The 24,000-nt window shown below is 44.0% G+C and overlaps 1 protein-coding gene across 21 annotated transcripts in view; it reads left to right on the forward strand.

Moving 5' to 3' along the window:
* The first annotated feature begins 8,909 nt into the window (after window positions 1–8,909).
* LOC143292985 (uncharacterized) overlaps window positions 8,910–24,000 on the forward strand; it is a 39,852-nt gene continuing 24,761 nt past the window's right edge. For 2 of the 21 annotated variants that reach the window (XM_076603748.1, XM_076603749.1), the window contains exons 1-2: window positions 14,036–14,673; window positions 15,445–15,565. In XM_076603748.1, the coding sequence (XP_076459863.1) occupies window positions 14,570–14,673; window positions 15,445–15,565 (225 nt within the window). In that variant the 5' untranslated portion in view covers window positions 14,036–14,569. Of the gene's footprint in view, window positions 9,046–13,116; window positions 13,195–14,032; window positions 14,674–15,292; window positions 15,566–24,000 lie in introns of those variants that run through there. The other 19 variants (XM_076603745.1, XM_076603747.1, XM_076603730.1 and 16 more) reach the window with 18 other exon arrangements.

Genomic DNA, 24,000 nt, shown 5'->3' on the forward strand with positions numbered 1-24,000 from the left:
TTGAAGAACATGACAATGTTCCTGATGATAAACAGAACACAGAATACAGAATACTTTATCATCCCAAATACGAGGACTTCATTTGTGCTGTAAATTACATAATGATTGATGAACGATAATCACAATCGTTCAATATAAAGACATAGAATACTTTACTGCTAAGTTGACGTAAACCTCACATACATTAATCACAACAACACACATTCAATAATCATTTGTCCATAATCATTGTGTTCGATTTGAGCTCTAGTTACATACACAAACAGTCTGTCCATTGCATGATCGTTTAAGAAAAAATAGTTCTCTATGTATATGCAAAATATAAGAATGTCTGTCAAACAGTCTGTTACAAATCGAAATATGTCCTGTGACCACATTATGTTGCCTAGTTTATTTTCATTTTGCTTTGTTCTGTCATTTCATTTTAACCATTCAGTTAGTTAGTTAGTTAGTTAGTTAGTTAGTTAGTTAGTTAGTTAGTTAGTTAGTTAGTTAGTTAGTTAGTTAGTTAGTTAGTTAGTTAGTTAGTTAGTTAGTTAGTTGGTTGGTTGGTTGGTTGGTTAGTTAGTTAGTTAGTTAGTTGGTTAGTTAGTTAGTTAGTTAGTTAGTTAGTTAGTTGGTTGGTTGGTTGGTTAGTTAGTTAGTTAGTTAGTTAGTTAGTTGGTTGGTTGGTTGGTTAGTTAGTTAGTTAGTTAGTTAGTTAGTTAGTTAGTTAGTTAGTTAGTTAGTTAGTTAGTTAGTTAGTTAGTTAGTTAGTTAGTTGGTTAGTTGGTTGGTTGGTTAGTTGGTTAGTTAGTTTTGTATTTTTTCTGCACCGTTTTAGTGGCAGTACTCACACGCCGCTCATTCCGAGTTCCCCATACACAGCCATGCCCGGGTTCGTCCGTCTCAGACCCTCGGTGGCCTTCAGGGTACTGTCGACGTAAGGTCCCCAGGAGACCATACCCCAGAGGAGACCCTGCACTGCTGTTGAGTCAATTTGGTGGTGTTCAGCAGTGGCTGTTCTGATTTCATGTAGTTAGGACATTACCTGTTAAGCACTTACTAACAATAATCGCCTAGTCGCAGAGTCAGAGCGTCCTTCTCAGAGTGGAGACCGCCACAACATCCCTCCAACGACAGTCCATGAATCTGCAGACAACGAAGACTTGCCCCAAGCACAGAATTGGAGACGGATCGAAACTGAGGTGCCCATGAGCATGAAAGGCCGCAGAATCTGGGACATTATTCTTTTATATTGAGTAAGAGGAAGAGATGACGATGCTGCTTTGGAAGTCCATGGCTTTTGTTTCATCACGTTCTGTCCATGTTTGCCTTGTGGTTGTTACTGTGGCGGTGTTCCTGCTGTGTCTGTCGTCAGTGATGATATGCGAGCAAAACGTGTATCCACCACGCGTACATGTGGGTGACATTATAATGTTGAAAGCTTGAGTCTGTTACACACAGGAACAAGAAACGCCGTTCTTTTCCTAAGCTGTTGTAGCTCCTGGAAAGAACATTTTCAGTTTCAGTTTTTGGGAGGTGTCAAAGCTTGCGGACTGATACATACAGGCGATGCTGCATGTTGTTAGAAAAAGAGCTTATGCCTGACCTTCGTATGAACCCAGCGCGTTCATTAGGTCTTGAGAGCTTACCCTAGTGTAACACAGTAACCTAAAATGAAATAAGATGAATAAAACAATATAAACACATAAGTAAATACATTAAAATATAATTTAAAAAAAATTAAAGACATAGAATACGGTTGATTGAAATAAAATAAGAACAAAAAATACACACATAGGTCATATCATTTTCCCCCATCATCTGCACCGTTTCCGTGGTATTACTCCCACGACGCTCATTCCGAGTCTCCCATACACAGCCACACCCGGGAGGGATCGAAACTGGGGTCACCATGAGAGCAGGGCATGAAAGGCCGCATAATTTGGGACTTTTCTTTATATTAGTGATGATGGAAGAGGAGGATGACGATGATGATGACGATGAAGATGCTGCTATGGAGGTCCATTTAGGTTTGGGACTACGTGACACGGCTGTACTCTACGCTTCCTGTCATAATGATATCCCGACGTCAACCAGGCCCAGGAGATACATACACTTGCAGTGTTGGTCAGGAAATTAGAGCAACACACGCAAAGACGCATCCGTGAAGTGGATGATACCCGACTGTGTGGTCCCAGTCTTCCCATTTAAACCCATAGCACACTCAACTCGCGGGTCGAAAAACCCACTTCCGCTGGGATTCGAACCCGCGTCCTCCTAGCTGTCAGTTCGCGACGCTAACCACTTCGCCACGACGTCTGGTCATAATATCAAAATTGTTCAGTGAGAAACAAGAATGGTTTTTCTTTTTCCTTTTCTGGGCTGATGGAACTACTGGTAAGACAGCTGTCACGGACATTGCAGCCGGATCAGATTTCTGGTACCCTGGTCATAAAACAACGGGTAGAAATTTGAGCTCTTATCATTAACTGCTTTCTTGGGGTCTTTTATTATAAAAAGGTGTTGATGTGATCACACCATACTCGGCATTCCCACGGACAAAGGAAAGCTGACCCCCCCACGTGGCCTTCAAGGCACGGGGTAGCAGGGTTTGGCTTCACGTGGGTTGGTGGTAAAACTGGTAGGTCTTGGTAAGGTCTGATAGAAAATGGTGAAGGGGTAGAACTGTTCCCCTTGTTTGTGCGTACACACACACACACACACACACACACACACACACACACACACACACACACACACACACACACACACACACACACACACACACACACATTTTAGTGTTCCTTCTAAGATCAAATGATGAGTAATCATACATATCGCATTGCATTGTATTGTAATAATAATGATAATAATTAGTATTTATATAGCATACGAGACTCTGAAGACGCTCACTCGGACACAGCAGCACAGGACAACAGTCACTGAAGACAGCAAGGGAGAGCTCCTGACAGACGACGAGGCCGTCTTGAAAAGGTGGGCGGAATACTGCCAGGAGCTGTACAATTTCCCACTTCAACCTGACACCAGCCTACTTGACAGCGAGCCCAAAGACAAGACCCCAGAACCACTACCGGTGATGAAAGAGGAGGTGGAGCATGCTGTGAAAACCTTGAAAACAGGGAAATCGCCAGGCCCCGCCAACATCCCTGCTGAGCTGCTAAAACATGGAGGTGAAGCAGCGACCGACATCCTGACGACACTGTGCCAGAGAAACTGGGAAACAAAACAGTGGCCTAATGAATGGACCCGGTCTCTGATCATACCCCTCCCCAAGAAAGGCGACACCAGAAAATGTCAAAACCATCGGACAATCAGCCTCATCAGTCACCCCAGCAAGGTCATGCTGAAAACCATCCTTAACCAACTGAAAAAAGAAGCAGAGGAACTACTAGCAGAGGAACAGGCCGGTTTTAGGGCAAAAAGAAGCACAGTTGAGCAGATCTTCAACTGCCACCTCATGATGGAGAAACACCTTGACCATCAGAAGGAAATATTCCACAACTTCATAGACTTCAAAAAGGCTTTTGACCGAGTGTGGCACCAAGGCCTGTGGCTAGTCCTCAGAAGTTTTAACATCGAGGAAGGACTAGTCCTGATGATCAAGGCCCTCTACGACAATGCCAGCAGCGCCGTTCTCCTTAACAACAACATCGGCGAGTTCTTCCGCACCACAGTCGGCGTCCGACAGGGATGCCTACTCTCACCAGTCCTTTTCAACCTGTTCCTGGAGAATATCATGAGAGAGACCCTCCTAGACTTCCACACCACCATCTCTGTAGGAGGAAGACCAGTCTGCAACCTACGCTTTGCAGATGACATTGACTTACTGGGAAGGAGCAACCAGGAACTCCAAGATCTGACATACAGGCTGACTGATCGTGCAGGCGCTTACGGCATGGAAGAGAGCGCTGAGAAAAGCAAGGTGATGGTCAACAGTAACACCAACGCCCACGCCAACATCACCATGAATGGCCAGGAACTTGAAGAGGTGGAAGCCTTCAAGTACTTGGGAGCAACACTTACAAAGGACGGCAGGTCGAACACAGAAGTGAAGATCCGCCTCGGAACAGCAACATCAGCGACGGCAAAACTGGACAAGATCTGGAGGAGCAGGAGCATTTCCCTTGCCATCAAACTCAAACTGTACAGATCCTTGGTGCTCACCATTCTCCTGTATGGATGTGAAAGCTGGACACTGTCAGCCGAGCTTGAGAAGAGGATCCAAGCATTTGAGATGAAATGCTACCGAAAGCTGCTCCGCATCTCATGGGTCGAACACAAGACCAACGACTATGTCCGGAGCAAAGTCGAAGCCTTCGCCGGACATCAAGAACCCCTCCTGGCCACCATCAAAAGGAGGAAGCTGGCCTGGTTTGGCCACGAGACCCGCCACAACACCTTGTGCAAAACCATCCTGCAGGGCACCATCGAGGGCGGAAGAAAGAGGGGAAGACCAAGGAGAAGCTGGACAGATGACGTCAGACCTGGACCTGGACCCCCCCCCCCCCCCCCCCCCCCCCCACGACCCGGTGGGTCACGGGACAAAAGGTAAAAGGTAATATAGCACTGAATCTTGTGCAGAGACAAATCAAAGTGCTTTTACACCAGTCATTCACATGCATGCATAACTCTGAACTTGAGAAACAGAAGACAGAGAAGAGACAGGGGACGAGGTGAGTTTTACGACCATACTTGAGCTGAGTGCGGAGACCTGACGAAGCGAAAGAGGAAGTTCATTCCAAATGCAAGGTCCAGAGACAGAAAGAACGGCGGCCGACTGTGGAGTGTTTGAATCTGAGTGTGCATAAACAGAGTGGATCTGAAACCAGTCGTTGAGAGCGAGATTATTATTATCATTACCATTATTATCATGAGCATTTACGCCTAATATAGAAAATAAGCCCTAGGCGCTTACAAATATAACACATACGTAAATATCAAAAATGAGAAATTGAAGACAAGATACCAAACATTATAAAGAAAAATTATTTATCACTCCCCCCAACCGCCCCCCCCCCCCCCCCCCCCCCCCCCCCCCCCCCCCCCCGCCCCCCACACACACACATACACAAACGCTCACTCACACACACACACAATATACACAAGCACACGCGCACGCGCACGCGCACACACGTCATAGCACACAATCATAAATAGTGCAAAATTAAAAATACAACTAACAAATTCTGAAACTCTCAAACTCATTCACTCATTAATTGTCATTTTCGTTCATACTGGAAAGGGGTGAGCTGTTGAGAATTATTCAGGAGGGGAAAAGGTGGGTCTTCAGACTGGGTTTGAAAGATTGCAGCGAAGATGAGTGACGGAGAGGCGGGAAGCTGACTCCAAAGAAAAACTGCGTTGGCCATTCGTTTTGGTTCGAGCAGGGGGGATCCTAAGCATACGGGTGTCAGAAGAAGAGCGGAGTTGGCGTGCGGGTATGTAAGGATGAATGAGATCAGAAAGATACTGCGGACCAAAAGCCTCAATGGACTTGAAACAAAGAATAATTCTTTCTTGTACTGGGAGCCAGTGTAAAGCACGAAGGAGAGAAAAGACGTGATCAAATTTAGAGGAACGAAAGACAAGACGAGCACCATGGTTCTGAAGATGGGGTGTAGAGGTGAATTGTATTGCTATTGTAGAACATTAATTTTTGTCAGGACGGATTTCTCTGTGTGAAATTCGGGCTGTTCTGTCCAAGGACCGTTTCGATAGTGCAGCGCCACCCATTTCTTTCTTCTTCTGTTCATCTTGAAAGTACATTTGTTTTCCTATCAGAGTGAGTTTTTCTACAGAATCACGTCTCCTTTAGTTGCCGTCTTGTTGTTTTTTGCGTGCTCGAAGTGCATGCTACTCACAGGACCTCACCCGAATGACTAGCGTCCAGACCACCACTCAAGGTCTAGTGGAGGGAGAGTAAATACTGGCAAGTGTGAGTATGTACACTCAGATTCTCTTGCTTCCTGTACAGACGGGGCCATCACTCCACCAAATACTGATTATTGTTATAAGATTTTTTCTTTCAGTTAGGCTGTCTTGTATGATCACCATAAAACACTGACAAGGTACCCTGAAAGAAAGCTTTTGAAAAAGACAGTCATCCTTGACATGGAATGAACTTAGACGTCACTGTTGTTGTGTGTCTGTTGTAAACAGATGGCTTACATGTCATCAGTGTCATCGCATTCCCTCACAGTCACGTTCCCTTTATCAGTCATGTGGCCACAACCACTTTGTCACGTTCTCGTTCAAAGGAGAGAGCAAAAATACTAAAATAAATAAGAAAAACAACGACAGATAAATGAATACGAACTGTGTGTGATTGTGTGTGTGTGTGTGTGTGTGTGTGTGTGTGTGTGTGTGTGTGTGTGTGTGTGTGTGTGTGTGTGTGTGTGTGTGTGTGTGTGTGTGTGTGTGTGTGTGTGTGTGTGATAATACGATCTGTGCACGCAGATCAAAACAATCACCGATCCTTCCTGACAGTTTCAGTTTCTCAAGGAGGCGTCACTGCGTTCGGACAAATCCATATACGCTACACCACATCTGCTAGGCAGATGCCTGACCAGCAGCATAACCCAACGCGCTTAGTCAGGCCTTGAGTGTATGCATTGATATATATATATATATATATATATATATGTGTGTGTGTGTGTGTGTGTGTGTGTGTGTGTGTGTGTGTGTGTGTGTGTGTGTGTGTGTGTGTGTGTGTGTGTGTGCCTATCAGTGGATTTCTTCGAGAGAATATTGCCAAAGGATAACACTCGTTGCAATGGGTTCTTTTTCAGTGTGCTATTGTTTTCAGAAAGGGTGGGTACTTGTCTGCAAGAGAAAGATGGCAGTATGGAAATGATGAAGTAACTGATTCATACAAATATCTAGAAATGTATTTCATAATAAAACTGAGTATTACCACTGCTTTATCAGAGGTCTGTAAAAAGGGAAAAGGGGGCGGAGAGTGGGGGGAGATGTGTCAGAAATACCAAAGTCACTGAAAAAATTAGATACAATAGACACAGATCTGTTTTGAAAATTGTTTGACACACAGATCGAACCAGTCTTGACATTTGCAGCTGAAGTCTGGGACCTAGAAGAAGAATGCAAACAAATTGAAATAGTTCACACTATTGCCATTAAAAGATTTCTGAGCGTTTCGCTACCTGCATCAAATAACCTAGTATATGGAGAAACCGGGACATCAGTTAAATGTATCAGATACTGGTTGGGGCTTCTCAAGCAGCCAATGTCAAAACCGTGCAGACAAGCGAAAAAAAATGCTTCAAATGCAACACGAGCCTGGTCATACCAACTGGGTGTCAGTTGTGCACATTTTGTGTCGAAATGGCTTTGGCATTGTGTGGTTGAGCAATGGCGCTGGTTATGAACATGGTTTTCTTGTAGAATTTGAAGATAGCCTTATTTCCTGTTATATGCAAAACTGGCATTCAGACTTAGAGAATAATGATAAATATAGCTGGTTATATTCTTTTAAAAACATTTTCCAAGCAGAAAAATACCTTACTTTCATTACAAACAAAAGGCATAGAGATAACTTAATTAGATTTCGATAAAGAGAAAGTGGATTAAGGAACTGGAGACAATAGTTTCTACGTGAAACAGAATTAGATGCTATTTTTCCATCTTGTGAAATGGAAACCGAAAATGAACTTTTTTTCCACTGCTCAACATAAAGGATAACCGTCGTAACTGTAATATTTTAGAATCGGCTTGTCAAATTCCTGACCAAACACATGCAGTAAATATTCTATCCTGTCGTGATGACAACATTGTACTAGATCTGGCAACATGTGCGCAAGCAATGTAAATTAGAAAAAGAAACTGCATTTAGCAACAGTGATTCAATATCAATGATTGAATCTTCTAGATGGTCCGTTGTCCTTTTGTGCGCGCGCGTGTGTGTGTTGGGGGGTGGGGTGAGAAAGAGGGAGGGAAAGTGTTCGTGCGTTGTATGAGCTTGCGGTCGGGTACGTGCATGTTTTGCTTGCGAGTATGAACATGTTCTGCTTGATGGCACGTGCATGTTCTGCTTGCGAGTATGTACATGTTCTGCTTGATGGCACGTGCATGTTCTGCTCATGGGTATGTGTATGTTGTGCTTTCGAACACATGCATGTTTTCCTTGCAGGTAGATGCATGTTTGAGTTTAGTGAGGTGGTGTTGAGATGCGTGTGCCAGTTCCTAGAATTGTGCTCACGATTGTTTGTTATTGCTTCACTGCTGAAGACACATTAAAATCATCGTCATTGTCATTCTCTCTCTCTCTCTCTCTCTCTCTCTCTCTCTCTCTTTCTTTCTTAAGATTGAGATTGATATGGTTTATTCATAAGGCCATGGCCCCTCAAAAGGAGGTGTACATCAACATAACAAAAGAAAACATTCAAATGTTTATGTTACATCAATCTCATGACAATCTCAATCTCTATTTCATTCTCTCTCGCTTATCCAATTATTTTTCTTTTTCACCTTCTTACACTCCAAAACCTTCGAGATCTTTGCCATTCATGCACAGTATAATTCATTATTTCCATGTTTTGCGAGTCTCTTGGCACAGACAGTAGCGTGAAACTTCCTGTCCCCTTTAACAAAAGAGAAAGTGGGTGATGTGTGCAGTGTGGGTGGCTGCCATGATGTTCCCGACCTCTGTGTGCCAGGTACTGACCATTACCTCAGTGGTGACAGCACTTACACTGCCCGCTGACCAGGAACACTACTGTGTCAGCTGACCGACACGCCGCACCGAGAGATTTCGGACAATATGCGTCCGTGTTTCGGACACATATATCAAGACGCCAACTGCTGAGTCACTCCTTGCTCTTAACACCGGCGTCGTTCTTGGCATCGACACAATACTCTGTGTGTGTGTGTGTGTGTGTGTGTGTGTGTGTGTGTGACAGGGGAGTGTGGTGACTACCACAGGATATACCACACAGCAGTAACTTCACAACCACATGAACAGCACTGCTAGTACGTCCGGAAAATAACAAGCGTTGGCTGGAGATTCTGACAACTGCAGCGAACGTATGTTATCTGAGTGTCTCTGTCTATCCCTGTCTGTCTCTGACTCTCTGTCTCGGTCTCTCCGTCTGTCTGTCTGTTTCTCTGAAGAATTTTAAGCAATGGTACTTTTGTGAAAATTCTTCGAACAATATGACTTGTCCATCTTGCAGAAAATATTCTCATTCCATGGACAATTTCAGTAATGAAGTACACGTATGGAGGTGTCTGAGTTTTGGGTTGCTCAAATGTATGTGTGTGTGTGTGTGTGTGTGTGTGTGTGTGTGTGTGTGTGTGTGTGTGTGTGCGTGTGTGTGTGTGTGTGTGTGTGTGTGTGTCTGTCTGTCTGTATGTATGTCTGTGTGTGTGTGTGCGCGCGCGCGCGTGCGAGTGCGTGGGTGGGCCACGGTGTAAGTTCCATTCTGAGGACAAGATAAAAAAAATTGTAAATTAAAAAATGAACCAAGTTCATCAGAACGCACACAAAAAATTCAGTTATATATCTTTCTCTCTGTCTCTCTGTTTCTGTCCCTGTCTGTCTGTCTGTCTGTCTGTCTGTCTGTCTGTCTGTCTGTCTGTCTCTCTCTCTCTCTCTCTCTCTCTCTCTCTCTCTCTCTCTCTCTCACGTGATTTCACGAACGCCATCTATATATTGGATATTTCAGGACATGGTACCGTCATCCCTTTCTCTGATAATACCACTGGACTTGATTAAGCGCTCTTTCTTTTTCTTTTTTTTCAAGATCTTTCATTTTCATTGAGTCATATATATGTGTGTGTGAGTGAGTGTGTGTATGTGTGTGGGTGTGTGGGTGTGTGGGTGTCTGTCTGTCTGTGTCTGTGTGTGTCTGTGTCTGTGTGTACGCGCGCGCGTTTGTTGGGTTGGGGGGTGGGGGGGGAGGTGAAGGGTGTGTGAGTGAGTAAAAGGGGGATAGAGAAGGATTAATTAGAACAGTGTAATCCACATTCAATAAATGTCAAAATATGACATCGATTAACGAATAACATCAAATATATGTCTAAATTATGTTTCTTTCTCTCCTGTTCTTAGTGCGCACGTTAAGATATATACAACTGGTACATTTTGGGTGGTATGGATATCTTTTCTGATATTTGATGACTTATTGACATGATATAAATACTTCACAGTTGTTTTGCTTAGAATACTGTGCATGTATGTCATGTTTTATTTTCAGTTTAATTTGCTTTCACCGTGTTTTCGTCCGTTTTTGTATATTCCCCCTTTCTTATATACGTACTTATGTCAATTATCTAGATGTGTTATGAAAATGGAAGTTAAAAACATGTTTAAACACACACACACACACACACACACACACACACACACACACACACACACACACACACACACACACAAAAAAAAAAACTGCCAGCAATAGATAAATGCCATAATGTATGTTAATTACATTACGAAAACATTATTAAACAATAGGGATCCAGCAATTACGTGTGTAAGCTTCTCTCTCTCTCTCTCTCTCTCTCTCTCTCTCTCTTTGGGAGAGAGAGCGACAGAGACACAGGCAGGCACACAGACACAAAGACACACACACACACAGAGGCAGACAGACAGACGGACAGCGACTGAGACAGAGACAGACAGACACAGAAAAGATGTTCTGATATGCTTCTGCCATTGGCAAACGCACACTTGAGGTGGGGGAGGTAGAGGGAGTGGGCAATGCAATATATGTAATATAACTTTTAACACAGTAGATACAGGCTGAATTCACATTCAGGGAGACGTCTCTCTACAAGTCAAAAAGTCTGTGAATGCAGAAAACTGCGTCGTTGGCTTTCTGCTTGTTCAGCTAGTCACTGTGACAGCAGCTGACAGTTCGCTGATAGGCCTACATGGTGAGGTCTGTTTGAGTGAGACAGTGCACATTGCACTTACTGACCAAGTTACAGTGCTGCTGTACCCTACTTATCGGTGCACAACAGTATTGTCGGGTATCGATCGAATGACCTACATTATGTCATTATTGTCATTGCTAATGTTTCCGAGATCTAGGACAAAGTTATGTCATGTATGGTGGGGGAGGGGAGTAAGGGGTTGAAGGGTTGGGGATGTGTGTGTGTGTGTGTGTGTGTGTGTGTGTGTGTGTGATTCATTTTCTATTGAATCTGAGTATAAGCAAAGTGTGTAATTTTGCTAGATCCATCGACAGTTGTAAAAATACAAAAACATATCCATCACCTTTTTTCTGATCTCTGTGATCTGATGCGATGGTGAATGTTGGTGTGTGTAAGTATATAGGTATACTTAGGACAGCTTTGCTTAATACAGACTTTACGAGACTACGTGTATGACTGAGCCATATATTGAAACTGAAATGAGAAGATGAATTAAAACTGCATTGACGAAATTCTGACCCGTCGCATTCCGACATAGCATGTCGAATGGTATGCAAATCTGAAGGAGAACGTGAACTGTCGCTTGTATAACATGGCGAGAGAAGATGACATCAACTTTCGGTTTTGTTGCTGCCCTGTCCTGTTGGACTACTGAAAATGTTCACCAGTGATAAGGGATCGGGTCCCTGTTTCGGCATGGACTTGTGTCTTTGGGAAACTGAGGCGCTTTACTCCGATTTTCCTCACTCTACTCAGATGTGTATAACGGGTATCCGATTTCGGTTGGGGAAAGTTAAAACGGCGGAAGGAGAGGATTAGGCCTCGCCTTAAGTCCTATGCCGAGTCCTAGACAGTGTATATGAATTCACTAGACCTAAAGCTGTAAAAGACTACCGTTGGACCTTCGACTGGATCTCGTAATAACCCCTCAGCATTCCAGCAGTGATTGTGGCTATTGATTAAGATGTCGAGGTTGACAGGTCCGCGTTCTCAGTGTCAGTCGGTCCCTGCTCTTCCTCACATCTTGTTTAATTAAAACTGATCGCCGCGAAACGTAGCTCTCACATCAGAGGTCCAATCAAAACGACAGCCTGTCTGTAAACAGGTGCTGTGAAGCAACCTTCACGGTCGTTGGGGCGTCTCAGCCACCTTCCCCCACGGCTCCCGTAGGCTACATTGTTGGGGAGACGTTGGAGTAACAGTCAGCAGTCTTTGGGGCGTGTGTGTGTGTGTGTGTCTGTGTGTGTGTGTGTGGCGAGATCTGAGTTTTTTTTTATGTCTTCCCATACTGTTTGTTTGTAATTTTTTTTTACTGTTTGTATTAATTGTTTATTTTTCCAATCCCACCCCCACCCCTACTTGTTATGTGTGGGCTGTGTTCAGTTTGAACGACCCTTAACGTGTGAAGTCAGGAGACAGAAAGGAAACCTGTTGAGTAACACTTTACGACTTGTGTCGGAAAAAATGGAACAGTTGGCCATGCTAAGAAAAAAAGAAAAAAAGAAATCTGCAAAATAGATTGCAGACAGGGGTCATGGCGACCTAACCTGACTGACGTGTGAACGGTATATAACAGGACTGGTTGCAGTGTTATGAAAGTTATGGCGGGTGTCCACTGCTGATATCGCTTTGCGTAAAGTCTGCCACTTTGATAACATAGAGATGACACCTTTTCTGTCATCATTCATCTTCTTCTTATTATTATTATTATTGTTGTTGCTGCTGCTGCTGTTGTTCTTGTCATTATTATTGTAATTATTATCAGTATCAGTAGTAGCAGTTGTATGACCACCTCTTTACCTTTTGATTTCAAGCAGTTATAAAGGTTCGTTTCCCCAAACAGTTTGAAATAAAATAAGGTGAAGTCAGTGTCCCCCAGTGTTCATGGCGTGAAGGGAGAAGAACAGGTCCAACACTGATATCGCCTTGTGTATCTGTATGACTGATAACAAAGTCCACCCTCCCTGTTATGTGAACCCTGTGTGTGTGTGTGTGTGTGTGTGTGTGTGTGTGTGTGTATGTGCATGTGCTTATGTGTATGTGCATGTATGTATGTGTATGCGTGCGTATGTACGCGCGTGTGTGTGTGTGTGTGTGTGTCAATGTGCATGTTTGTTCACGTGTGGAGGGTGTTTGTGTGTGTTCATTACTGTGAGAGGGGGTGTGGGAAGAAGGGCTGGGGAGAAAGAGAGTGACAGAGGTGCTCCTCGCCTGTTACAGGAAAACATCCCACATGACCCTGTGGTCAGAAGGGGCAGGGGGAGGAGGTGGACCATGCACCTGCATCAGTGGGTGACAGTGAGTGAGGCTGACAGGAGGACAATACAACACACACACACACACACACACACACACACACACACGTTTCAGTCCAAGGCCTGACTAAAAGAGCGAGAGATGGGGTGTAACCACACACTGACACCGGGAGAATATGTTCTCACGCCAGGTTTAGGCATATTTTCGTGTTCCCTATTTTGTGTATAGTCTGAACGCCATGAAAGATACATCTGAAAACTCAAATACTAAAAGTTCCTGCTTTTGAAAATGAAATACTTTTTTTTTTAATCTAAAACAAATACACAAACACAGTTTTACTGTGTTCACGTTCAGACATAGGCCTATGTCGATTACATGCAGCACTTGTTTATGACTAATTCAGTGCCATTGCGTAATCCATTTGTCAGCGCTAAAAGCTGTGCTGCTGGTGTCGTTTTCAGCGGAACTTCAGAATTATATGAGTTTGATTTTTCCCCCTCTGATGTACAAATTACAGTACAATGATGCAGCATTCATACACGTGCGGAATATTCAATGGTTTTCCACCTTCAAGCCTAATGGCACAATCCATCCAAAACCAAATGAGATTCAATAACAATAATGATGTTGCTATTAGAGTCTGTCTCTTTCTCTCTATGTGACCACCTCTTTATGTTTTTACCCTATCCCCGATTCCCCATTTCTCTCTCTCCCCCTCTCTCTTTCTCTCTCTCCCCCTCTCTCTTTCTCTCTCTTCCCCTCTCTCTTTCTCTCTCGCGCGTCTCTCTCTCTGCCCTCATTTTAAGCTAGGTGTGTATCACCGTTTCGTAAACTGCGCCTCCTATTGAAATAAATAAGTAGGCCTCAGAAGTAAACAAAGTGACGAAACCGGCCAGCAGACATGTTCGTAAAATTCGACAGTCACAGAGTTGACTTGTTAACCGAAGCGGCGTTTCAACTGATGTCAGGTCAGGGGGAAAACATTCTCTTCAGACAGACTGCTGATTGTTGACACACAGAGCCTTCCCACCGACTTCCACCGTTGGCTGACGACAGTGTTGTGCAATGGCTGATAGCGTGTGGTCCCGGTACACACCATGTGACTGATAGTGGGACGTGGGGATTTGTCGGGCTGATGGCACGTCGCTCGTTCGTTCACCACTACTATATACCGTCAGGTGCCGGGTGTTGAGTGCGGACAGTCACTCGTCGCCTCGCTTGTTCTGTTGACAGGACCGGGGTTTCTCTGCTTTAGGCTGGAACAACGTGTTACTTGTGTGCAATAGGCTGGAACTACTTGTTTATTTTTGTGCTCTGCGTTAGAACTACGAGTGTTTCCGTGCATAAGTTGTTATTTCTGTGCTACTCCTGGTTATTACTAAGTGTTGTTTCGTGCTATAGGTTAGAACTACGTGTCATGGGCTTTATGTTAGAACTACGTATTATTTCTATGCTATACGTTAGAACTATGTGTTATATCTGTGCTTCAGAATCATTAGAACTACGCGTCATATCTGTGATGTAGGTTTCTGTGCTTTGGGTTAGCACTACGTATTATTTATGTGCTTTGTGTTAGCACTACGTATTATTTATGTGCTTTGTGTTAGCACTACGTATTATTTATGTGCTTTGTGTTAGCACTACGTATTATTTATGTGCTTTGTGTTACAACTACGCCGGCGTTATTTTTGTGCCGTAGATTAGCACTGCGTGTTATTTCTGTACTTTGGGTTGGAAATTTCATGTGGTTTGTGTGTGTGTGTGTGTGTGTGTGTGTGTGTGTGTGTGTGTGTGTGTGTGTGTGTTTTCCTAAGGCTGTAACTACGTGTTATTCATAGTTATGTACTTTGGGCTAAAAATAAGTATTATTTCTGTGCCGTGGGTTAGAAAGTTATTTTATTTCTGTGCTTTATGATAGAATTAGGTGCCATGACTGTGTTATAGGTTGTAACTTTGTGTCATATCTGTGTTATACAATTGGTTTGACCTGCAGTTCCTTTGACTTTGTCCTGTTTAGCGTGTTACATGTTCGACTTGTTATTTCTGTGAAGAAGTTTTGCGTTTTATTACTGTGTAATAAAAATTGGTTTACCTGTGGTGTGTGTGTGTCTGTGTGTGTGCGTGTGTGTGTCTGTGTCAGTGTTTATGTGCGTCCGAGTGTGCGTGTGAACAGCACGGAATCAGTGACCAGTTGACAGCAGTGGTCTGAACCAGTCAGTCAGTGTGTGGTTGTGTGGGACAGGTGAACCAGGAGTCACGTGTCTAGCACCACTCATTGTGTCAATGTGTCAGGCGTGAGGACATCGTAACCATGGTGATGAGGCCCAGTATCCAGGACAGGGACACCATCTTCCAGCTGGCACACCACTCCCACCACCCCCACCACCTCACCCAGCTACACAACAAACTGCAGGTCTGTCGGTCCTTCTGTCGGGGTCTGTCAGCGCTACTTGTCTGTCTGCAGTCTTGTGGGACTGTTTGTTTCAGACAGATGCGCGCGCACGCGTGCGTGCGTGCGTGTGTGTGTCAGTGTGTGTGTGTGTGTGTGTGTGCACTGAGCGACGTCACAGGTGTGTAAGTCTTTAAGGAGAAACACATATTGACGAAACATGTCCAGATCAGTGTTTAAAAACGAGACAGTTGGGTTGGTGAGGCAGAGTATTGTCGACAGAAGTGAACCACATCTGTGCCTTGCATTCAGTGTCACTTCCTCAAGGAGACGTCACTGCGTTCGGAGAAATCCATATACGCTACACCACATCTGCTAGGCAGATGCCTGACCAGCAGCCTTACTCAACGCGCTTTGTCAGGCCTTGAGTGCATGCATATATATTTGTGTACCTATCCGAGTATCTAGATTTCTTATGCATAATTTTGCCAGAGGACAACACTCGTTGCCATGGGTTCTTTTTCAGTGCACCAAGTGCGTGATGCACACGAGACCTCGGTTTATCGTCTCTTCCGAACGACTAGACGTCGATTTTCTGTCAAACTTGGGAGAAAGGGCGAGAGCGGGATTCGAACCCAGACCCTCACGGACTCTGTATTGGCAGACGATCGTCTTAATCTTTATGCCACCTTCCTCCATGTGTGTGTGTGTGTGTGTGTGTGTGTGTGTGTGTCTGTCTGCCTGTCTGTCTGTTGGAATCAGAATCAGAATCAATTTTGATTGTCACACATACAAGAAGGTTAAAAATAGATAAAATATAGAACAACTTGAGAAACTGATTTAGTTCTCCATGCAATGAAGTTATTTTGGCAGTAGTTATACTTTTTGACAAATTTTCCTAACCTTCCAACTGGTGTGTCTTCCAGTGTCAGTTGACTGGGTAGACAGGTATTTGGAAGATATTTTTGCTGAATTTTTATGTATGAATTCTTCTCTAATTTCCTTGTATAATTCGCAGCCGTCTAAGAAATGACATTCATCTTCAGTTGTTTGAAATTTTTGTCATAGTTTAATTTCTTCTGGAATGTTACGATATCTACCCTTTTCTATTGCGAGATCACTCACACCCACACACACACACACACACACACCACCGCCACCACCGGATATGACACACTCAATGTGCACGAGGTACAAAGAGAAACTTGATATGCACAAGATGATTACACCATTTGATGCACTCTTGTTGAAATATTTGAATGTTCTAGTCTCATAATGCCATGATATTGCCATGGTGTTGCTATGACGTATGCATTTGAGTAACACTGGAGATGTATATATGTCTGTTTTTGTTCCTTTTTATAGCCCCTAATTGAAACCATAGATATTCACATGCAAACAATCACCCAACACGACATCCTAGCTTAGACTATTACAACTATAAACGTGTAAACAATATGGCAGCACAAGAAACAGTAATAAAGATGATGGATGACTTACAGTTAGCAGACATATGGAGAGAATTAGATAATGAAGTTCTAAGATACACCTGGAGGAGTCGAACCCCTTTACAACGAAGGCGTCTTGATTTCTTTTTATTGTCTGACAATTTGATCACCAACGTTAAGGATGCAGATATCACTTATGGTTACAGAAGTGACCATTCTTTAATGACAGTTGATCTACAATTTAACACAGAACCCAGAAGAAAAACATTTTGGAAATTTAATTCATCTTTACTTAGGGACAACGAATATGTAGAGTTAGTGAAAGAAACAATAGAAAAAGTAGAGGACGAGTAGTGTTACCGTATGAAAAAGAAAACGTAGGCAAGATACCTAATAATGAAATTCAGTTAACCATAAGCAATCAACTCTATCTGGGTGTATTATTAATGGAAATAAGAACTAAAACAATATCTTTTGGTATAAGAAAGAAAAGACAGCTTATAGAAAAGGAGGAAACACTAGAAAAAGAAATACAGCGAATCGATAAGAAATAGAAACACATAGTTTAGCTAGAGAATTGCAGGAGAAAAAAGAAGAACTAGTACAGCTACGAAAATAAAATTGGAAGGGATCACTTTAAGGTCGAAAGCAAGGTGGGCATTTCAGGGTGAAAAGGTAAATATTTTTGTAATCTAGAAAAAAGACATTTTGTAAGTAAACAAATGTTGAAATTAGTTACACCTCAAGGTAATACTTTGACAGAAACAGAGGAGATCTTAGAGGCGACGAGCCTTTACCATGAAGACCTGTACAGAGAACAGGGAGTAAAAGACATAGACATTAGCAGTTACGTTAAAAGTTTGCCCAGTCTGGATGAATTTGAATCAGAGCAACTAGAGGGACTTATAACAAAACAGGAAGCCACAGAAACACTAAGAAGAATGCAAAACGATGAGTCCAGGCACAGATGGAATGACTGTAAACTTCTATAATTTTTTCTGGAAAGACATAGGGGACTGGACTTTGTAGTTAGATCAGTGAATGAAGGTTTTAAAAAGGGAGAACTGTCAGTTACACAAAAAGAAGGGATAATTACATGTTTACCAAAGGGAGATAAACCAAGAGAATATTTACACAACTGGAGACCTATTTCGTTGCTAAACGTCGCTTATAAGATAGGATCTGCATGCATAGCTAATAGAATCAAGAAAGTTTTTATCAAAGTTAATACACGAAGATCAGACAGGTTTTATTCCAGGTTGATATATTGGTGATAACATAAGAACCCTGTATGACATTATGCATTATTTAGAAATTGAATGTCGTCCAGGCTTGTTAGTATCAATAGATTTCGAAAAAGCATTCGACTCATTAAATTGGTCATATATGAACACTGTATTAAAAGCCTGTGGCTTTGGCTTAGATTTATGTAAATGGATTCACACCTTTCACAAGGATATAAAATCATATGTCACTGTGAACGGTAAAGTATCCAAAGGCTTGAAAATACAAAGAGGATGCCGCCAGGGAGATCCAATCTCACCCTATCTGTTTGTATTATGCTTAGAAATCCTGGTGTGCATGATTAGGGAAGATGAAGAAATTAAAGGCATACATTTATTAGATACCATCTTTAAAATTAGTCAGTTTGCTGATGATACGACATTCACATTAGAAAGAGATAAAGAATTGTATGAAAAGTTGTTTGAAACAGTAGAGGGATTTGAAGAATTTTCAGGGCTAAAAGTTAACTATGATAAAACATTGAATGTCTGCTTAGGAAGAATGAAGAACTCAAAACACCGGTATCTACTAGAAAAGAAAATGAAATGGAACCCCCCAAAATATAAACTTTTAGGCATTTGGTTCACAGAAAATCTATCAAAAATAACTGAAGTGAATACAAGAGATAAATTGATAGAAGCTAAGAAGCTTTTCAAGATTTGGTCAAAATGTATATGTACACCCCTTGGTAGAATTGCTATTTTAAAATCACTTATACTTTCAAAACTCATTTACTTGTGGATTATTCTCCCCAATCCCCCGGACAAAGAGATAAATCAGCTGCAGAAACTGTGCTGTGAATTTATATGGGATGATAAAACAGATAAGACTAAAAGAATATATACAGTACATGATGTTGGAAGTGGAGGTTTGGGCATTCCAGATATACAAAAGTACATAGAGGCTCTAAAAATATCACGGATTAGGAAATTACAGACACGAACAGCAAAGTGGGAAAAAATACTCTTAGTCAAATCCCCAGAAATCAACTCCCTGGATCTGTACGGACCAAGAAAATTTGTAAACGCTGAATGTAATAGATTCTGGAAAGATGTATATTGGGCATTTGAGAATTTTACAAAACATGTTAGGTTAAAAGAAGCACAAGAGGCACTCGTAGAACCACTTTTTCATAACGACAAATTTAAAGTCGGTAATAAGACAGTTGTTGTTTTTTTAACTGGACGAGTAAAGGTATTTTTCTGGTTACATATATTGTAGATGAAAATGGGTGCTTCCTCAGTCATAAAGACTTCACAGAAAAATATTATGTTAAATTTAATTATTTACTGTATATGGGATTTATACGTTCCATTAAAAGTTACTTAAGCACAAACAATATTACTATCACAGACAAAACTTGCAATAAAGAACCAAAAGCACTGCAGATAATAGCTAATGTTAAGAAAGGATCTAAAATATATTATGATATATTACTTGAACCAATTTTTCTATACAATATAAATTCTTTTATCAAGTGGGAGCAAAAACTAAAACTAGATATTGCAATAAATTGGGATACCACTATGAAACAAATGAACAACATAAAGGAAGTAAGACTGAAATGGTTCCAGATTAGAATATGTCATGGTATATTGGTCACAAACAAAATACTAAAAAAAAATGGGAATAACAAATAGCGACATGCGCAATTCCTGTAAAAATGAAATAGACACAATTCAACACTACGTATGGCACTATACATTTACTCAGCTCTTTTTGGGGGGGACTTAGATAATGTCTTGAAGGAAAAGTGTGAAATTTGTGCAAAAGTAAAGTTTAATATAGTAGGCCTCCTTCGGTCATGGCTCACCATGGATAGAGTATATCCGACCTAATGTCTAATTGGGCTGTCTGCTTGGACCAAGCAGCGTCGTCTGTGACTGTAGAGACCGATGCGAGAGAGACAGTCTCTGTCGCAGCGATCACATGTGTAAGCTGATGCTGGTCTGTCGGCTGGTGTCCCTTTTCTGCGAGCTCGCTTTTCTGCTGCAGCAGCTGACAGTTTGTCCTCACATATCTGTAGCTGATTCTTGAGAGTACTTCTCCATTTGTTGCGGTCATCTGCAAGATCCTCCCAGGACTCAGTGTTGATCTCAAGTGCCTTCATGTCGCGTTTGCAAACGTCTTTGTATCTCAGCTCTGGGCGGCCGATGCTTCTCTGCCCCGTGGCGAGCTATCCATAATGGATGTCTTTTGGGATACGACCATCTTCCATGCGGCGATCGTGGCCCAGCCAGCGCAACTGACGCTGTCTCAGCATGGTGTACATGGTCGGGAGGCCAGCGCGAGTCAGGACTTCGGTGTTTGTCACCTTGTCTTGCCAGGAGATGCCGAGTATGCGCCGTAGGCTTCTCAGGTGGAAGGTATTGAGTCTTTTCTCCTGACGAGCATGTGTGATCCACGCCTCACTGCCATACAGCAAGGTGCTGAGGACGCAGGCGTTGTATACAGCCATCCTTGTCTTCGTGGTCAGCTTGGGATTTGTCCACACTGTTTGTGTGAGGCGGGCTAGCGTTGTGGCTGCCTTCCCGATCCTCCTGTCGATCTCGGTGTCAAGCGAGAGGTTGTCGGTGATGGTGGACCCAAGGTAAGGGAATTGATGGATGGCTTCAAGCTCGTAGTCATCAATGGTGATGGCTGGTGGAGATGGCGTGTCTTGGCCAAGGACATTTGTTTTCTTGAGACTGATGGTCAGACCGAAATCTTTGCAGGCCTGGGAGAAGCGGTCCATTAGTGACTGCAAGTCCCGCTGGGTGTGGGTCACAACTGCGGCATCGTCAGCAAAGAGCATGTCTCTGATGAGGGCTTCGCGGACTTTTGTCCTTCCTCTAAAGCGGGCGAGATTGAAGAGCCTGCCATCTGATCTGGTCCGCAGGTAGATCCCTTCTTGCGCTGTGCTGAACGCATGTCTCAGGAGAAGAGCAAAGAAGATTCCAAATAGGGTGGGGGCGAGCACACAGCCTTGTTTGACACCGCTGCGTACGTCGAAGGGCTTGGAGAGGTTACCATTAAGCAGCACCGTCCCTTTCATGTTGGAGTGGAAGGACTCAATCAAGCTGTGCAGTTTGGGGGGGCAGCCGATCTTTCGAAGAGCCCTGAAAAGGCCATCTCTGCTGACTAGGTCAAAGGCCTTGGTGAGGTCAATGAATGCGACATACAGGGGCATCCTTTGCTCTCTGCACTTCTCCTGGATTTGGCGAAGGGAGAAGATCATGTCTACCGTAGATCTCTCTGCTCGGAAACCGCACTGTGATTCCGGGTAAACGCGTTCGGCCAGTTTCTGCAGGCGAATTAGGAGGACCCGAGCGTAGACTTTGCCTACAATGCTGAGAAGTGAGATGCCTCTGTAGTTGTTGCAGTCGCTCCTTTCACCCTTGTTTTTGTAGAGGGTGATAATCTTGGCGTCCCTCATGTCCTGCGGTACAGCTCCCTCATTCCAGCACTGACAGAGGACTGTGTGCAGAGGATGCAGAAGAGTAGTCTTGCAGTGTTTAATGAGGTCTGGGGGAATTCCGTCACTGCCAGGTGCCTTGCCTGATGTCAGGCTGTTAATGGCCTTGCTGAGTTCGTCCTCAGCTGGCTCTGTGTCAAGTTCTTCCATGACCGGCATGCATTTGATGGCATCGAGGGTTGAGTTGGACACGATGTTTTCTGTGGAGTAGAGGTCGGAGTAGTGTTCTGCCCATCTCTCCATCTGCTGGCTAGGATCGTTGAATACTTCTCCAGTGGAGGATTTGAGGGGGGCAGTCTTGTACTGTGTTGGTCCCAGTGCCTTCTTGATGCCATCATACATCCCTCGGATGTTGCCTCTTTCAGCAGCATTCTGTATCTCTTCGCTGAGCTCTGTCCAGTACTCATTTGCACATCGCCTGGCGTTAAACTGAACCTTACTCCTGGCGGCCCTGAGGATTTGCAGGTTCTTCTCACTGGGTGACTGTTTGTACTTGGTGAGTGCAGCGCGCTTGGCCTCAATACTGGGAGTCATCTCTGATGATTTGGCCTCAAACCAGTCGTGGGGCTTCGCGGTTTTCTTCCCAAAGGTGGCCATAGCAGTGCGGTGCATGGTGTCTCGTAGCGTTTCCCATCTTTCTGTGGCAGAGTCTCTGGGCTGCAATGCATCGAATTCTCTCTCAAAGGCCTCTGCGAACTGTTCTACAAGGTCTGGCTGAGACATCTTGCTGACGTCAATGCGAGAGTTCCCTTGTTTCTTTGAGCAGTGGAACGTCTTTGGTTGCAGTCTGATCTTGCAGCATACCAGAGAGTGGTCCGTGTCGCAGTCTTCGCTGTGGTAAGAGCGAGTGTGGAGAAGGTTTTTGATGGCAGCTCGTCTTACTAGGATCAGATCCAGTTGGTGCCAATGTTTTGAGCGCGGGTGCCTCCAGGAGACTTTGTGTTGGGGCTTCGTCTTGAAGAAGGAGTTGGCGATGCACAGTTCATGGCAGGTACAAAACTCATGTAGTCGCTGTCCATTCTCATTCATTTTCCCCACTCCAAAGGAACCGAAAGAGGAGGGCCACGAATCGTTGTCTGCACCCACTCTGGCATTGAAGTCGCCCAGGAGAACAAGTTGTTCTGTCCTGGGGATGTTCCTTGTGGTTGATGCGAGATTTTCGTAGAACTCATCCTTGGCGTCTGGAGATGCGGACAGTGTTGGAGCATATACGCTGACGAGAGTGACATAGCCTTTGGAGGTGTTGAGGCGGAGAGTTAATAGTCGTTCTGAACCGCCGCTGCCTGGTTCGATCATGTTCAGCAGGCTGTTCCTGACTGCAAAGCCTGCTCCGTACTCTCTTGGGGCATCAGAGCTCTTTCCTTGCCAGAAGAAGGTGTAGTCCCTCTCCTTTAGTGTTCCTGAGTCAGCCAGCCGTGTTTCCTGCAGAGTGGCAATGTCCACATTTAGTCTCTTCAGCTCGCTGTTTATGACGGCCGTCTTTCTAGCATCGCTGATGTCTTGCAGATCTTGGGAGAGCCCAGGCATCATTGTCCGGACATTCCAACAGGCCAGTTTCATTGTTGATCCTTTTCTTGAAGTTTTCTTTTTGCCTGGTGCGGAAATTAACTACCTGCTTGTCGGATATTCTCCTAATCTTCATACATCCATAGAAGAAGGCAGGTCGTGGCAGGACAGCACCTAACTGGCTGGGGGCTGCCCAGCTTGGCCCCCCCCCCCCCCCCCCCCCCCCACCGTCAGAAGCAACCCCTGGCGTCGGCTCTACGCCAATTGAGCACTAACTTATAACCGGTAACTGTTGCTTCATGTGTTGTTCCAACGCTAGTGCTAGTAGCGAAGCTGGAGTGTCCTCTCCAGGTTTTAGGTGCAAGATGTTCGTGAATGGATGGACGGATATAAGCCTGGGCAATGTAATATGGAAGACAGGCCGTTGCCCATGCAGCTTGTCCCCCCCTCTCCACCTCGCTGACAGATCCAAAGGAACAACAAGGCTGTTACATTTTGGAGCCAACGCGGCCACAGGAGCTGCCGGAGAGTGACAAAGTTTGCCATCCAACCGCCTTAGGGGCCCCACACCGGATTTTCTGTCAGGGTTTACTCCCTTAGCTAGGTGGCCGCAGGTAGCTCTCCAGAGCTGGCGCCCTTTGATGGGTCATTTAATTCCACCAGGGTGTCTAGCCACCCTCCTCACCATCCTCCTGAGAGGACTGGTGGGGGTGCTGGTTTAGTCGCCAGCATTTCGACCCTGTGACAGGTAGTACTGGGATTCAGAT

The sequence above is a fragment of the Babylonia areolata genome, chromosome 18 (assembly GCF_041734735.1).
Source record: "Babylonia areolata isolate BAREFJ2019XMU chromosome 18, ASM4173473v1, whole genome shotgun sequence".
Lineage (NCBI taxonomy): Eukaryota > Metazoa > Mollusca > Gastropoda > Neogastropoda > Buccinidae > Babylonia > Babylonia areolata.